General features: G+C 51.9%; 1 protein-coding gene across 3 annotated transcripts in view; it reads right to left on the bottom strand.

Annotated features, from left to right (window-relative positions):
- The window catches only part of LOC119382355 (ruvB-like 2), a 240933-nt gene that overhangs the window by 197939 nt on the left and 24701 nt on the right, over nt 1-18293 (bottom strand). For all 3 annotated transcript variants that reach the window (XM_037650049.2, XM_037650053.2, XM_037650052.2), the window contains exons 3-4: nt 11359-11500; nt 740-869 (exon numbers count right to left, since the gene is read on the bottom strand). In XM_037650049.2, the coding sequence (XP_037505977.1) occupies nt 740-869; nt 11359-11500 (272 nt within the window). The remainder of the gene's footprint in view (nt 1-739; nt 870-11358; nt 11501-18293) is intronic.

Raw genomic sequence — 18293 nt, 5'->3', positions numbered from 1 at the left:
CCGAGACCCCAAAACAGGAAATGTAACACGGTGGCGTCGTTTGTGTAATTTAGCGCCGCACGGAAACAGATGTAATCACGCCCCGGGGAGCAATAAACGAGAGAGTAACAAGCGGTCACCCTTTGAGAGATTAGAAACCAAACAGCCATCAGCTCTGCGGGCGCAAGAAGCGAAAACCACCCGAAGGACGAAACCGAAACCAGGCAGACCGTGTGCGCGTGTTCAGCTGAAAGCTGCCGCGCCTGTTTAGAAAGCACAAAAAAAAAAAAAGAGATGGAGAGACATCGGCACATTTAAAAAATTCCACATATTCCCGAAGCACGTGTGATGTCAGAGAGTCCCCTGTCTGACATCACACGTGAGAGGGCGCCACTCAAAGATCTCGAGGCCAATATAAAGACAAATAAACGTACAGGATGTATGCACTTGAAGTCATCCGTGAGGAGCGCTAGCGGCGGGGTCGCCATTTAGCGGGTCCGCACATTCAACAACATTAGGCAACATTTCTTATGGCATTGCATCTATGTCTGTTGGCTGCATCGTCACATGACAGGGGATAAGAACTGGTACTGGGTGTGATTAGCGTGTACACTACCCCATAGTGCACAGCTACATCGTGTTCCCGGCAGGTACACATAATGAGGTTTTACCGAAGTGAGGTTCGAGTGTATTGCTCAAACATGTTAGACAACATCCACATGTTGTTTAGGTCAAATTGCTGTGCAAGGGGGAAACTTACTTGATGCGGACACCTATTGACTTCCTAAATGCCTGCATCAGGGCTTCCGTCTTGGACATCTCAAGGGAAAAAATTTCACTTCCAGAGATTGCCGTAAATGGTGTGTCCTGGCCCAGGGCTTGTGCCATTCCTGCAATGAAAATGTTTTTAAAAAATTTGGGGACCTTTAAGCTTCACCTTTAAGAGCTCAACACGATAGCGATATCCACACATCCAAGTACAGTATAACCTCGTCACAACAGATCTGCTTACAACAGACATTCGGATATTACAGACCAATTTGCGGCGTAATACCAACCTCCCCATCTGTTCTATTAATTGAGCTTCGTTTACAAGATTCTGGTACAACGGTCTGGTACAACGGACATTCGGATATAACTGACTAAAATGCGAGGCCAGCAACGTGGTCAGGACCCCTTTACAACGGACTTTTCTACCATTGACATTCCAAATTCAATAACTTCCGACTTCAAACATTGCTTGGCATACTTTCGGGAAGGGAGCAGCGCACCGGATATCGACGTACCGATTTAAGAACAAAGGGTGCGCCGATCTCCTGTCTGGCAATGATCAGTTATGCCTAGCCGCGACGATCAAAAATCGGCGCGCAGCGTGCTTGGTCTCGTGTTTTGGGGTGCCGAAGTGCGAAATTGCTAGCTGCTGCCACTGCTGCCCCGAGCGGTCACTGTGCGGTGAGCTTGGCCGGGGGGTACGCTGCCGAAGCGTAAATTGCCCACGGCGCAGTACCAAGGAACCAGCGGGCAATGTGATTCGATCGTTGCTTGCAACGGAGCACATTGCGCATTCTGCGCTTTCGCATGTCCCCTAGCGTGTTGTTCTTGCCCTCAAAGTTCGCATTCGTCTCGTACAAGGGCGCCATGAGCGTAGTTAGGCCTAGCCAAGACTTCGAGCAGAAAGCTCGGCTGCGATGTGTGTGGCCGCGGTGCCCGATGTTTCAAGGTATGTCATGCTCGATCGCGAGTACAGAGTTGTCACGAGGTCCGAAGTGCTGATCAGCAGAATCTCTAACCGCGGGTCGAGTCAACGCTATTACAGTCAGTCCGACAAGCGCGTCTGCGATGTTCGTGACAAGTGAGGTGCGATATCGTAATATGATGACTGAGCTTCCACTTGAAGCTGCAAAAGTAAAGCCTAATTTTGTCCTAAATTATCGTTGACCTGTGAACACAGAATGCGTCACGCGATTTTCGACAGCCGTGACCTCACGACATACAAGCAGCAGACAATGCTCTCCCGGAGCGAGCATCGGTCCAATGGCAAGACGTGCTGGAGCAACATGGCAGAAGCAGCCAATCCAAGACCTCGAAACGAACATCAAACGTTTGCTTTTTGTACGCTTGTTTCTGAAGGGAGGAGCTGGCTGAAGCGGGGAGTTTGAATACGGAGAAATGATCTTTCCGACAAGCCCAGGGTGGCGGTGCCCGGTTGCGCTGTTGCGGAGCTACAACTTTTAAACGCTTTTTTTTTTTGCGATTTCTGCATTAATTTTCCCCACCTCGGCAGGCGCAACAAATTTTTTACAGCACTTCTATGCAGTTTTCATTGAAGATATTTTGGAATCAAATAAAAAAATGGGCTACAGAAACTGAAAATGTTACTTTCAGAAACTTGATTTTTTTTTTCTTATTCGCGGTAAGAAATCTGCGTCCCCCATCAAGAATAAATCCATTCTTTGACCGCGTTTGTGACTCATAATTCTCTCCGGTTATAACAGACCCATTCAGCGTTTACAAAAAAGTCTGTTGTAACAGTACTTGGATTTTACATACTCCCTTTACAACAGACCAAAATCCTCTTCACTATAAAGGTCTGTTGTAATGAGGTTATACTGCACATGCGCACACACACACCCTATCATCCCAATCGCTAGCCTGCCTTCGCTTCTTGGTGCAGACTCTGCCGCAAGGAAAGCCAAAGTGCAAACACCCTCCGGCTCCCATCTTCATTTGCATCTACCTCGGATTTTTGCTCACGACTAAAGATGCCGACACGGCACTGACGTTGGAATTTCTGCGAAATGAGCTCTTCAACGCTATCACATTAATACAGCATGTATCTTGCAAGAATATTTTTATGAAAGCAAAGTGACTGCCTGCCAGGCTTGGGAGCCAAAGTCCTCATCAGTCGTGGTGGCGCTGGCTTGGGAAGTTAGAGGTTTACCACTTTGAGCTGCTGATCGGGCGTGACAACCAAGGACGTTTTTTTTCTTCTTGACTTTGTGTGGCACTGAGACCATGCCCAAAGCAATGACACTGCCGGTCCTAACAACAAATCTTGACTGTTTAGTTTTCTTGTGAAAAAGTTACCCTGCGCAATGATTGCTATCCTAAATTTGCATGAACCATCATTTTTTTAAAAAGAAGAATGTGATCATTATGCGAGTAAATATGGCAGTTTTCATGGAGGCATTTCAGCTTCAACAAAGCTTTCGCAAATGCACAGAGAAAGAACACTTGCTCAGAACTTCCCCAAAATTCAGGATGGCAGTTCCAGAATTTTGAAAGGGCTGGCCACTTCCTTCGAGTGTGGCAGTGGCTTTAGTACCTATGACACACCGCTTAGTACCATACACGTCCCAACCAAAGAAGTCCTGGGTGCACGATCAAAGCTCTACAGGCAATTTGGAGCCTTGTTCTGAGGCTGGGACAAAAACTTGGCAACCAAGGTTTTTTCTTTTATGCACATAAAACCAATATGAGGTGTAACTTGCGAATTCAGCAGCCGTGCTCTCAGAAAAAGGTCAGCTTTGTTTCCACGAATGATCATTCTGAATGCTGTGGAGATAGGTTTGCACTAGGCTTACCTACGAGCGCGACCATGTAGGGACGCGACGTTCTCCACTGCCGCAGCGAACAAAGACGCTACGGCCGGGTTCGTCGATTCTCCGGCACGGCGCAGAAACCACGCACGAGGCAGGGTAACAACAACAACGGGTTTGTTAACCCAAGATGCAGCACAGTACGACAGTCACAGGCTTGCAGGCCGTAAGGGGAACTCCGCAAGACCGATCGAGTACGCTTGCCAGCGGCGCTAAGACTACCACACAAAGGGCAGCGGTCGAGCACACGAACGAGAAGCCGCCTGCTAGAGCAGCGCGTCAACCTCTCGTGCTAGCCAGAGAGCATCTGCCGCCGCGAGCGAATCGTCGGGCGCATCTTAGCTCGTAGGAGAGGAGGATGTCACCAGCGGCCCAATGGGGAATGGCGCTGCGTTGTGACGTAGGCCCGCGCAGCACGCCAGCGTAGCGTGTCCGGACATGCCAGCGCGGGACGGAGCCGACGCTTAGCTCGCCCAGACAAAGAGGCGCCCTGGCCGCCATCTTGGCGATTGCCGGTGCCTAAGTACGCCCGGGCTACGCGGCCGGCACGCGCGCGGCAGCTGGGGAACGAGGCGCCAGGTAGGAGGACGCTCTCGATCCCCACATTCCCCCCTCCTAAAGACCGAGGCCAGCCTGTGAAAGAGGCTGTCCGAGGCCAAGTGGCAAGGTCAGCTCAGCCGCAAGGGGGCTGGCCAACGGGGCAAAGTCCAACAGGGGGGTGTCGTCTTCCTGAAGGTACAAGTCCAAAAGTCGGCCATGACCACACAAAAGTTCCACCAAAAGTTCCACCACAAGGGGAGAGCCCACCGCCGGGAAGAAGGTCCACAGCCCAGGAGGAACGGGGGCAAGACTGCACAAGGGCGGGCAGCCAGCCCGCTTGAAGGTCACCGGACTGGAGAGGTTGGCAGCCGGGAACGTACGAGGCGTGGCTGCCAGTTGCGTGCGGCAGCCCACTGCCGGAAGTCGCTGGGACGGGGGCCACACAGGAACGGCAGGCCGGAACAGCAGGCAGCCAGGAACGGAAGCCGGAGCGACCACGCTCGGGCCTGGGCCAAAGCTTGAGTGGGCGGACCAGCCGCCGAGGGCGGCTGCCGAAGCTGCCAGGTGGGTTAGGCAGGGTGGTGGTGTCTGCAGGCCCGAAGGCAGGAACCCGGCCACAGCAGGAGGGACCAGGGGACAGCAGGCCAGCTGGTCAGGAACAGGCTGGTGGCACGGTAGAGCCACGCGCAGGGAGACGACTGGGCGACGCAGGAGTGCACAGTAGTGCCCCCGGCATAGCCGGCTTGCCAAAAAAGGTGCCTGCCTGACAGTGCTGCCCAACAAAGGGGCGCTTGCCAGGTTATGGCTTGGACAACACGTCAGAGGGTATTTTCGACCAAGAGGGCCTTCTACCACTTCCGGACGTGTGCCACCGCACCTTAGCGCTTATTCTCCATTCACTGTCATGGTATGGAATAAAGTCCAGCTACCTGTCAGTGGGAGAAAGGTTGCTTAAGTGCGTTTCCGCAGATTGTACCGATGGCGTGGCTTGGAGCCAGCCTTCTCACGGTTTTCCTGCGGTTCGGTGACCGCCTCCCCCCCTCCCAAGTCGTTGCTGCGGGCAACGAAAGGTTTGAGGTCGGAGACGTTAACTGGACCGCCGACTTGTCTCCCTTGGGAGTCAGCCAGCCTGTACACCAGAGGCGACACTTTGGTCTGCACTCGGTATGGGCCCAACCACTTGGCCGACAGGGAGGCAGAGATGCCTTTGGCGGCGTCACTCAAGACGTGATTGCGCCTGAGGACGAGATCGCCGACATCGTAATGCACTTCCCGATGCGACCGGTCGTATTGAGCCTTCTGTCCAGCTCGCGCTTTTGCCAGGTTGGAACGCGCCAGGTCGAGGGCTGCGTCCATCCGTGAGCGCAGTTCCGCCGCGTAGCCAGACGGGCCGGCTTTCGTGGCGGACGCCCCGCTGCCGCACCGCAGAACACGGTCCATGGGGTTAGGCAGCTCTCTCCCGAAGTTGAGGAAAGCGGGCGTGTACCCGGTTGAACGGTTCACCGTGGACCGCAAGGAGAAGCCTATCTCGTTGAGACAGGCATCCCAATCCCTGTGTTGCTGCGCAAAGGCTGTCAGCAAGGGCTTGAGGTTTCGGTTTATCCGCTCAGTCGGGTTGGCCTGTGGGTGATACGTGGTTGTTTTGCGGTGCTTAATGCCAAAGGCAGCACACGCATCCACAAACACCTTGGCCGTGAAGTAGGACGCATTGTCCGTGATCAATTCCGCCGGAAAGCCAAAGCGGGTAAAGACCTCGGTCAACTTGTCCCAGATTGCGCGTGCCGTTAGCTTCCGAAGGGGAAACAGCTCGACCCACTTCGTGAAGTGATCAGTGACAGCCAGGAGAAAGACATGGCCTCTCCGGCTTCTTGGGAAAGGTCCCATAATGTCACAGGCCGCGACTTGCCACGGTTGTTGGCTGTCGATCGGCTGCATGAGCCCGGGAGGCTTGCCCCCACGAGGCTTCACGCATTGGCACACGCGGCATGAGCGGGCGTAGTGAAGGGCATCACGCTTCATGCCAGGCCAGGTAGCAGAGCGGCACAACTTTTGAAAAGTCTTAAGGCCACTCGCATGTCCGGCCAACCGCGAGTCGTGGAAATAGCCGAGGGTGGCTTTCCTTAGACTGCGGGGTATCACCACCTTGAAAGACTCCTGGGGAGCTTCTTCAGATGGGACATAGCGCAGGAGAACGCCATCAGCATCAAGCAGATACGAATCCAGCGTGCCCGCAGCAATACCAGTCTGCGTCCGGCACTCAGCGCCGACAGCAATACCAGCTGTCCGTTTGCGCCCGGCGGCTTGACCGCCCCGCTCCTCTTGGGAGCTCAGCTCTTTGAGCCCGTCAACAATTTGCTGACAAAACGGATCGTCCTGCTGTGCCTTGAGTAGGTCCTCTCTGCTGAAGACGATACCGGCGGACGTGACTGGGTCTACCAGGTATGCGTCCTCACCCGAGGCGGTCGACTCGAAAGTCACTTCGCCGTTGGGGTTCGCGCCTTTCGACCCATTAGAGCCAGGGGCCCCGGAGTCTACTTGGTGCAACTGCTCATGGGAGTGGCGGACACAAGTGTCGGACGCCAAAACGGGGGCACGCGACAAGGCGTCGGCCACGACGTTCGAACTCCCTTTCCGGTAGCGCACAACAAAGTTGTACCGCTGCAAGGTCAACGCCCAGCGCGCGAGGCGGCCCGAGGGCTCGCGCAAGCGCTTAAGCCAGGTGAGTGCCATGTGGTCCGTCTCCACCACGAATGGCACGCCGTCGACGTAGCAGTCGAACTTCCGGAGAGCAAAGACTATAGCGAGACATTCCCGTTCAGTCACGCTGTAGTTGCGCTCGGCGGCGTTAAGTGACCGGCTCGCAAAGGCGACTGGCCGGAGGACGCCGTCGTGCTCCTGAAGCAGTACCGCTCCGACACCCAGGTCGCTCGCGTCCGCTTGGACAACGAACTCCCTGTTGAGGTCGGGCAGCTTCAGATCGGCTGTGGCCACTAGAGCTTGAGATAGAGCCTTGAAGGCTCGCTCTTGCTCTGGCCCCCAGCTCCATCGTGCCGACTTTTTCAACAGTGCGGTCAAGGGCGCTTGGAGGTCCGCGCAATTTGGGATGAACTGTCGGTAGTAGTTCACCATGCCCAAAAAGCGCCTCAGGCCCTGAATGTTCGCCGGCGTCGGGTACTCCACAATGGCACGTACCTTCTCCTCGCACGGCAGAACGCGACCGCTCTCGATGGTAAAGCCCAATAGTGAAATGCGAGTCTCAGCTATTTGAGCTTTCTTCGGGTTCAAGGTCAACCCGGCGGCACGCAACCTCTCGAGGACGTCCTCCAAGTGGCGGAGGTGCTCCTCGAACGTTCGAGAGAAGATGACGATGTCGTCGAGGTACGCCATGGCGTGTTGCCATTTAGCGTCCCCGAGAACGCGGTCTATCAGTCTCTGGAACGTAGCTGCAGCTCCAGAACAGCCAAACGGCATGCGGGTAAACTCGTACAGACCTCTGTGAGAGGTGAACGCAGTTTTCTCCGCGTCAGCCGGCTCCATCTGAACCTGCAGGTAACCGCGGCTAGCATCCAAGGTGCTGAAGTAGCAAGCACCGCCTAGCGCAGCCACGATCGAGTCAACGTTAGGCATAGGATAAGCATCCTTCCTCGTGACCTCGTTCAGCCGGCGGTAGTCCACACAGAGCCGGTGAGAGCCGTCTCTTTTGGGGACCATTACCACCGGTGAACCCCAGGGACTGTTTGAGCGTTGGACAACTCCGGTCTCAATCAACTCATCCAATGCCTGGTCAATTGCTTTCCTCTTTGCCGCACTGACGGGGCGAGGATTGCATTTCCACGGTTGTGCGTCGCCTGTGTCAATCCGGTGCCTCACCAGAGAGGTGCAACCCGGGCGTTCCGTGAACATGTCACTGAAACGTGTCAACAGCGACGACAGGCGTGCCTTCTCATGTGTCGACAAGCTGTCCGGCAAAGGTGGCAGCGAGCGATTCGAGCTGCTGCTTACCGGGGTGGTCACCGGCGTAGCCGAGACCTCGTCCGCCACGGTAGCGCTATGCTCGAGAGAAAGCGGTAGGCACGGACCCTTTTCCGCCGCGCCGGCCAAAGGGCCAGTCTTGGCGCCGGAGTGAGAGACACGGGCTGAGTGGGCCACGCGTTGTCTCCTCTCCTCCTGCTTTCTCGTGGCGCCCGGCGACTTACGGGCAGCCGAGACCACGGGAGGTGTAGCGAATGGCCGTAGGGCGCCGGAAGGGCCGTCCCTGTAGCCTCCGCTCGCGACGTCTATCACGATACCCGTGTGCGCGAGAAAGTCGCGACCAAGAATCACGGGCACGGAAAGACCCGGGAGATGCACGAAGCGCTGTCGGCGCGCGCGATTCTCCCAGCGCACAACCAACCGCGCAGCGCCGCACGAGGTGGCGGTACCGCTGGCGAGATGGAAGGCAGTGTCGCAAGCTCGAATGCGGACAGAGCGGTCGCGCAAATGAGCCATAACCTCTTCGCCGAACAGCGAGATCGACGCCCCGCTATCCAGCAACGCCGCAAACTCTCGACCAGCGATCGTAAGGGCGATGAACGGCGCCGGCGTGGCTGGAAAGTCATGTCCAGCGCGACACGCCATCGGTGCCAGAGGTTGGGTTACACCCCCATGTTCTCGTACTGCTGTAGCCGCCGGCGAGGGGGAGCTCACCGACGGCTCACCCCGTTTCCCGACGGGCGAGCAGGCCCTTGCATCGGGTGGGGCGCGTTGCATGATCGCGCGGTGTGGCCACGCTCATGACAACGGTAGCAGACGACGCCTTTCCCCCCATCAGTGAGGGATTTTGGCGACCCTTGCGAGCTAGGAGGCCTCCGTTCGCTAGCCGCAGGGTGGGCTCCGCGATCGGATCTCCCCTCGTGCATTGGGGCACGGGGGTTCCGTTCTCGTTCGCCCTGCAGTGCAAAGGGGCACGCCCGGGCGTACGAGTACGGGTCGAGAGCGCGGACCGAAACGTCCGGCGCGTCTCGTTGCTCTCTCACGGCAGAGGCCACCTCGTGATTAGGGGGATTACGGGGTGACGAGTCACCACCAGCCCACGCACAACGAGGCTCGAGAGAAGCGGACGGCGGTGGCGGCGGGCGGTAGGCTCTCGCCGCCAGTATGTCGCCCTGAATACGCTTCGCATCGGAGGCCAGCTCGTTCAGGTTACGATAACGGGCGCTCCGAAGGTAAGCGGCGAAGGTTGGATGAGCCTGGCGAATGGCTCGCTCTACCTTCTCAGCGTCTGATGCCGTAGGATCGGCAAGGAGGTAGAGCTCCTGCAAAGCCCGGACGTACTCTAGAAGAGATTCGTCGGGATGCTGTGTTCGGAGCTCTAGCTCGCGACGCATGCGGCGCTCGTAGTCAGGAGGAAGGAATTCGCTACGGAACAGCGCCCTAAACTCCTCCATCGAACGAGCTTGGTGGCCGACAAGTCGGTGCCACCGCGCCGCTTGGGCTGTCAGCGATACAGGCAATACACTACCAAGCATAACGCTGTCGCTCAGCCCCATAGCCCGCTGATAGCGGTGCAGCGCCTCGAGGTACTCTGTGGCACTCATGCGGTCCGAATAACCGCTGTACTCAGGCAGAGGTACCCTTAGGCTACTCGGTGCGCCTGGCTGAGGGGACTCGAGGCCTCCCTTTACAGCACAAGGCTGCGAGCGCGCCGCTTCCAACAAGACGTTTAGGAGCTGCGCCGCAGTTGCGTGCAGCGGCGATTGCTCCGACGCAGGCGCGGCCGTAACAGGGTCGCGCGCCTGTTCTCCGGCATGCACGTCAGACCGAAAAGGGCCAGTAAACGGCATGGAGGATTGTAGGGTTGTTTCCGCTCCGACGGGCGCATGAGGCCTCACACGATAGGCAAGCGGATCGACCGCGGAGCACGGTGGCCCACGTCTGTCGAAAGTACCGCCTACGTGAGTCTGAGGCATGCAAGCGTCGGGAAACGCGGCGACGTTGTCGGCCAAGCGAGCTGGCTCGCGCACGACGTTGTCAACCCTTTGCGCTCCTGACCAAGATGGGTCAGTGAGAGCGTGCATGCCGACACCTAAGTGGCCTAGGTAGGAAGGCTCGGGTGCGGCGGTTTGGGCCGTCAACTGCGCTGCTGACAAGGAAAGGCCAGCGAGCGGAGACTGCGCCGGGGACGGGCCCGTAAGTGCGTGAGTCTCGAACAGCTGATACAGCCCGTTACTGGCTTGGCTAGGACTGTGGTCCTCGTTCAAGCGGCTCGCATCACTGTAGGGGGCCCCGAAAAAGGGGTCTCTCCCGGTGAACGAAAACAGAGGGTCGCCGAGAGGGCCGTACCCCGTGCTGTCGCAGCCGTCCGCCTCGAACGAGATCAAGTCCGTCGCCACAGGATCGAACAGGAACGAGCGCCTCGAGGGGGTCTGCTCTGAAGCCATGCCGAAACCAAGTTGGGCGCCAGTTATGTGGAGATAGGTTTGCACTAGGCTTACCTACGAGCGCGACCATGTAGGGACGCGACGTTCTCCACTGCCGCAGCGAACAAAGACGCTACGGCCGGGTTCGTCGATTCTCCGGCACGGCGCAGAAACCACGCACGAGGCAGGGTAACAACAACAACGGGTTTGTTAACCCAAGATGCAGCACAGTACGACAGTCACAGGCTTGCAGGCCGTAAGGGGAACTCCGCAAGACCGATCGAGTACGCTTGCCAGCGGCGCTAAGACTACCACACAAAGGGCAGCGGTCGAGCACACGAACGAGAAGCCGCCTGCTAGAGCAGCGCGTCAACCTCTCGTGCTAGCCAGAGAGCATCTGCCGCCGCGAGCGAATCGTCGGGCGCATCTTAGCTCGTAGGAGAGGAGGATGTCACCAGCGGCCCAATGGGGAATGGCGCTGCGTTGTGACGTAGGCCCGCGCAGCACGCCAGCGTAGCGTGTCCGGACATGCCAGCGCGGGACGGAGCCGACGCTTAGCTCGCCCAGACAAAGAGGCGCCCTGGCCGCCATCTTGGCGATTGCCGGTGCCTAAGTACGCCCGGGCTACGCGGCCGGCACGCGCGCGGCAGCTGGGGAACGAGGCGCCAGGTAGGAGGACGCTCTCGATCCCCACAATGCATTAAAGAAAGTAAATGCAAAACCTAGACACTTGTCAAGATGTCCAAGTTCAATTATCACTGAGTGGCCCACATTTCTGCGTAAAAATGCAAGAACCCCTGTACAAGACATATTATTCTCACAGTTATGGTCACAGCACCTACCCATGGCGATTGCTGTCTTTCCTGTGCCTGGCTGGCCTGCAATGAGGACTGCACGACCTGCGATTTTTCCTTCCTTGATCATTTCCAGGATGATGCCTGCAGCCCGTCGAGCCACAGTCTGGCCCACCATCCCTTGGGAAACCTGAAAGAATGTGCCCTATCAGGTTCCAAGCACAAAAGAAACCACATGATGGAAGATACTGAAAGCTAATATGTAGAGATGAGCAAATATTCAGGCGTTTCGAATATTCAAATTTGCTTCAGCATGAATTTACATTATTCGAAATGAGCTAATATACGTATATTTAGGCGCATATAATCCCCCGTAAAGGTGGTTTAACTGCGGCGTACGGGGGCTGTAACTGTAGCAAGGCTTTTGACCGGGCTAGTTGGTGAAGATCCATTATAGCTTATAATGGTGAAGATCCATTATAGCTCAGGATTTGGTGCACATGGTAAGGAGTGTCGTCAATCGTGTTCCGGACAGTGAGCGTTGGATAAATGTCTCTCAAGGTATCGAAATTGTATCACACCACGTGCCTAGTTCCCGTGCTTTGTCAGTAAGGAAAGTTCAGAATTACCTTCAAGAAAACAGTCTTTATGTCATTCCTTCTGATAAGGAAGGAGGTTTCACAGTATTGCATGCTGGCACTTTTGTTTCTAAAGCCATGTCTGCTATTTCAACCGTATTCCATGAACGGTCACACATGAATTTAAGGATATAAAAGCGAGGGCCAAGGATCTGTGCACGAAGCTAAATTTGTCAAAATTGGCACAATCAATTAGCAAGAAGGATAAGCTAGCCTTGGACGTCTTCTCCTCGAAGACACACAAGCCGGGCATGCCCTTCCGCGTAATAGTGTTTGAGAATGGTACATGGCAAAAATCTGTTGCTTTGTTTATCCAGGATACTCTTAAGATGCGACCCGTAAAAGAACCTTTTCTAATAACCACATCTTCTGAAGTAATTCATTACGTAGATGAACTACCGAAAAAGCAGGTAAAAGTGATGTCCACTGACATTAAAGGCCCTTATTACTCTCTTTCGCACAACGATTTGCTTTCTTCTTTAAAAGAATGCATTTTTGAATTCGGTAGTGTAGATTTTCAAACAGGTCCGGTGTAAGTGTTCAAGGGTTCCTCGACTCGCTGCGCCTCTACCTCACGTCCACGTTTTGTCAGTGGAATGATAGTGTTTTTACAGAAACGAGGAATTTGTATCAGATCCTGCATTGCGCCACTATTAAGTGATTTGCTACAGTCACATCTGGACAAGATATTGGCTTCTAAGCTCACCGGATCGCGATTTGTGAAAGTATTCAAATTTGTTGATGACTTTCTTATTTTATTACATAGTGATGAAGTCCTTTTTGAGTCTTGTGTTCATAAAACACTGGCTATTTTCAATGAAAACCTTCACCCTTTGACCTTAACTCATGAGCTTCTGCAGGAAAGTGTGATTCAGGTTTTAGACCTAAAATTAACGTTATCAGCGAGTCATGTTTACTGGTGTTATGCGCCACGTGCCAAGAAGTCACTTCTGCCTTTCCGTTCATCTCATAGTATAGTGATAAATAGAGCCATCGCACACACTTGTTTTTAGAATGCCATCAAAAACTCATGTCATCACAGTATTCAGAGTAGCTTTTCGGCGCAAGTGTCAAGACTTCAAGAAGCAGGGTTCCCGAAGGAATAGCTGGTTTCTGTAGCAGAAAGCATGTTGAAGAAAGTAAAAGTTCATCCGGCTAAGCATGGAAACACTGGAGATACACAAGAACCACGAAGGCGAAAAGTCGTGGTAGTCCCTTATGTGCATCAGATTTCACACCGCTTAAAGAAATCAGAGGTGACGGTTCTTTTTTCCACTCCCAATAAACTGTTGAAGTTATGTAAGCTAACCTGTCTTGTGAATAAGAAAAAAGGCTGCAATATTAAGCATAGGAATCCGACCGCTGAGTGTACTAAACACGTGACATACCCCTTTCACGTGGTGGGGCATATGTGTGATGTCTCAACGTGTGCCTGCTAGAGCACCATCAAAAAAGGCTTTTTGGCACAGCATTGTTCTGAGTGCAGCTGTACTCCTTTGGTGGCACTACTGTTATCGTTAAAACACGAACAAAAAAGGCTCATTAGTGAAGCTCTGGCAATGGAAGAAAAAAAGGTGATTAGTAAACCTTCAATATCCCCCAAGGAGCTATCATTCTGGCGGGGAGCGAACTGTCATGCACGCATTTCTTAGCATTGAGTGACATATCATTGTCAAAGGAAGTTTTTGACAGCATGTACTCACGCATGTGCAATTCTGTAAGTATATATACATGTGTGTTTCATCGAAATAAAATTCAGTTGTAAGTCAGCAGCATGTCTTCATGTGCCTATCCTTCGTCCGTGTGCCAGGGTGTGCTGTAAGCTACTATGCCGTGAAACCAACCATTCAGGGGAAATCTGCAATGCCGCGAAGCCACATTCTGAGGTTAAATGTACATATTACCATCACCTCAATTAATTATTTTTAAGTCTAAAAGCGTGTTATACGAGCCTATTTGTGCTAAGTATAGCAATTTTTAAAACGTAACATTGTACCAGTTATAACTTGCACCCTACTGCTATACAAATCTTGCTACTATTCAACGTTCCTTCCACTTCACTTTGAACCAAACACATACCTAGTTAGAATTCTTAAAAATACTGTGCAAGTTAGTTGGATCATGACAAAAATGCTCGTTTTTCTTAATAATATGTGATATACCGGGTGTTTCAAGAAATGTGTCCAAAATCCTCAAAAATCAGGAAAATGCAATATCTGTTCGATGCCTTCACAATTACTACTTCTGTAGCCACAGGCACTTAACATGGCTAAAGACATCATCTGGGACAGTAATTAGGAAAGTTAAATTAACTTTTTAATTAGTGGAGTTAGGCAGTTATGTCAAATAGGAGAACTGAAGTTCTTCATGAGAAGAACCCATCACAGCTTTGAGATATCAAGGAAATTACTTCTAGTAATTATTATGGCGTAATGAAATTCAACCAAATTCAATGGCGAAACTGAAAACGAAGCACCGATGCACGCAACAAGCAGACGACCAGAATGACGTCCCTGCTCAAGACAACGATTACAGAGGCATAGTTCTTCCGCATGCGTTACCTTATGTGCGTCATGCGTGCTATAATAGACCTTTTTCAAGCACATGAGTGCCACCAACGGACGCGCAAGCGCTCATGGGAAATGTGTGTACGCCGCAGCAGCCGCCTCGATGAGCGCGCGGGCCTCGCGCTGTAACTTTCCGCTTGCGCCACGCCAGGACTTCTTAGACACAGTGAATTTGGCAAGGTGCAACATGTTACTGCGTAATTCAATCACGAACTTCAGTGTATAGCTGCGACGGCCTCTCGACTATTTCCGTCTGTCCCACTGTTGGACCAGTTGAGCGGCTCAGAAGCGTCACCTTTTATTTATTTACTTTTTAGTGTCAGTGCGCCTCAAAGCATAAATGAAAAAAGAAATACAACTCGGTTGCCTATGAAGTGCAGGAGCGGTCTATGATTCGCGGATGCATTTGGAATCAACGTCCATCGACACTGTCGACAAGAACAGTGTGAGGTTCTGATATTTAAAGAGTACACTAGAAAGTGTAGCCGGCATTTGGGGAAATGAGATGCATTCATTGCGTCGCTCGCACCATATATGTAACGAACGATAAGTGCCTACTAACCTTCGTTGGTGCTATAACTACAGGTTGAAATAATACTTAGAGCGAAAAAAGAAAGCAGTACAAGGAAGGAAGTGCATGCACAAACCAGCACTCACACACAACTGAAATTTTATTGCACGCGTGAAAAAAAAAAAAACATATATACAAAAATGGGAGCGCATCACACGTGTCATAAAGAGGCACGAAAAGTCAAACCAAGGCGCAGTGCTTACAGTCAATTAATTAAGTTGAATTCCTTGTCTTGTAAGGAGTGAGAAGGTTGACTGACACAAAGTGTGGCATTATTAGTGACATGATATGCCTCAGAAATTTTTCGCGTTGTCTGATTAGGTTGATGGTACAAAATTACTGTGCTTTCGAAGATGGGATTACATTTTCATGACTAACATATCGATGCAAGATGTGACGGCTCCATTCAACGAATTTCGATGCTCGCTGAAGCGCGTGTTAATACACCAGTCTGGCTGATGTACATGTGGACACAAGAAAGAGAAATTTGCGGTTAACTCCTACACAATTTACAAAACAACTGGCATGCCTCCGACCGCATTTTTCTTTGCCCACCGCAGACCCCTGCGACCTTAATGCGACTAAGCTTATTTGGGGCGGCCAACACAACCTTCACCCTCACATCGCTTCCCTACGTTCTTCAGGTCATGTGACTTCTTATACATATGTGGAATAACTGCAATATTTCTAGTTTCTTCATTATTTATGGATGGGGGACGTCCGTGTTAATCTTTCTCTGCCATGCGAACAGATTTTCACAAACCGATACAATGATACGCAGGATATCCCGCCTCTTTGATCACTTTGCAGCTGGAAACTACTGCTCATCTTATGTGCGCAAGTTTTTTTCCAATGCCGTGCGTATCATGACATCACAATTCCTCGTTTAACAATATTCGAATGCGCCGACGCGAAATTAAGCGCCGATTTCGCTGAACGCGGGCTATACTGCTCGCAAACATGCTCCGCAGTGAAACTTAGAAGCATGTATCAAGAAACTGCAAATTATCAGAGCAAGCCATCTCGCAAGTGAATTCTAGACCCATCCCTTTTTTCTTTAAACACATTTAGAATGTGCTCACTTCTTTGTACAGAGCGTGTCTTGTCAATTAAAATCAAATAATCATCTGTATACCTTGACACTGCAACACCCACTTGACACTGCAACATCGGGTTGAACCCGATCACGAGCCACTATGGCACTAAATGCCATAGCAGCTTGTGAACAAGTAATCATTGAATAAATATGAATTCAGTGTTCCAGCTCACATCGCTCACGAAAGCACGTTTTGACAACATGTTTTGGCACGTGATAACTCGCATGCCGCTTAACTGCTACATCCGGTATCCATCCGCTCGGTAATACCTACACTGACTGCATCATTCCTTTCGCATTTCATGCATAGAGATACATGCAGGTGCATTCAGACAGGTGTAGTATTTAGGATTTAATAATAGACAACCAGCGGCGAAGCTTCTTTTTGGTTTGGTGCTCCCAGGTCGCCAACGAGCAGCGAGCGATGAAACAGCCGGCGGGCTTGCCGTACGCACTTTTCCTAGTGCTTCGCGCGCCCGCGGGGGGGTTCTGGGATTGCTTGATAAAGGTCTCTTGCAAGCGCAGCCCGCACACCCACACAACAAAGCCGGTTGATGATTGATATTACGACGCTCCCTTACTCTGGACATCTATATATATGGCAGTTGTGCTCTTTTGGCTCTTGAGCAAAACCGGATATGTGAGGGCACCATCTAGTGTTTACATAGACGTGACGGTGCTCTACAGCGCTCCCCACATGCCCGGAATAACCGAACACACCTTATCACTGTCGGTTGGTGGTGAAGTCTAGCATTTCAGTGACATAGATGGTAGCTTCTAGTATTCAATCCTCGGTGGATGTGCACAGCATTTTTTAGCTGAAGCTTTCAGCGAGCATTACCTTGGAGTGTTTTCAGTACTTGTTCTTTGCCAACGCGTGTTTTTTGCAGTGATGCTACCGAGGACTTCTGATTTGGAGCAATTTTTGGAGCAGCAAAATTTCCGTCTTGGAGCACTTTGGAGCAGCAAAATTTTCATCTTGGAGCACTTTGGAGCAGATAATTTTGCATCTGGGAGCACTCTGGAGCAGCGAATTTTACATCCTGGAGTGCACTACAGAAGCATATTGCAATAACATTCAAGCACCGGAATATTACTATGCGGCTCTTATGAAGGCTAGAAATATTTCGATTCATTGCAAATCTCATGGAAAAAATCATCTCAGGAGGACTCCATACTTCACTCGCTGATGAAAAAATAAAGGCTCATGCAGTTGAGTGTTCTGAATTAACCTCTTCGGCGAATATTTTAGACACTAGCAAATAAACAGAATACCAGATCAATAAAATTGCACTTTATGAAATAACACTCTAAATACATCTATGTGGTTATCAGCAGACATTGTAGACAAACGCCGTGATGTACAGCAGTGCCTCAATGCCAAAGAGCCACACTGTCCCTAATGCATTCTCCTAAGACAACTCCAAGGCGAAAGCCAGGTTCTTTTTCTTCTCGACTGACGGGTTGATCCTCCCCCTCCTTCTCTGCAAGCTATCTGCACCTCACCTGGTTTTGCGCTAGCTCCATGATCGGCGCACCGATTACGGAAGCAGTGTAAAGCGACGATGTCGTGATGGCGTCATCACGTGACATCACGATATATTACGCCATGATGATGTCACAAGTTTTGACGATCTATGACGTGATGATGACGCCATCACATGATTATTTTTTGCATTAATCGATTGACGCCGCCGACGGTCAATTTTCGTGTCTGATAAAGCATCTGATGCTTTCGCATTAATATTGTGTATTGAACGTTAACAACCTGGCCTTACATACCAAACTGTCCTCCACCATGTCACCTCCTTGCCATGCGCGAAACAGCTTCGCTTATCATCCACTTCACAGAGTGAAATGGTTGAACTTTTTTTAAATGTTTATTGTGATAACAATTATATGGACGCTCTCCGCGGATTCTTGCCGTCGCCATTGCCGTAATTTTCTGTATAAAGACCAAATTAATAACATCACCACGTGCATTCTAGCCGCGGGTAAAAGCTCGCGAGCGCTGGCGACGAACGCGGCTGAAGCGGAGATTAAGCTAGCCGGCCGTCTGTCTCCGTCGCACGGACAGCGCATGAGATAACATCTTCCCGCGTGCGGGCCTG

The sequence above is a fragment of the Rhipicephalus sanguineus genome, chromosome 2, assembly GCF_013339695.2.
Source record: "Rhipicephalus sanguineus isolate Rsan-2018 chromosome 2, BIME_Rsan_1.4, whole genome shotgun sequence".
Lineage (NCBI taxonomy): Eukaryota > Metazoa > Arthropoda > Arachnida > Ixodida > Ixodidae > Rhipicephalus > Rhipicephalus sanguineus.
This window is presented reverse-complemented; position numbering and strand designations above follow the sequence as displayed.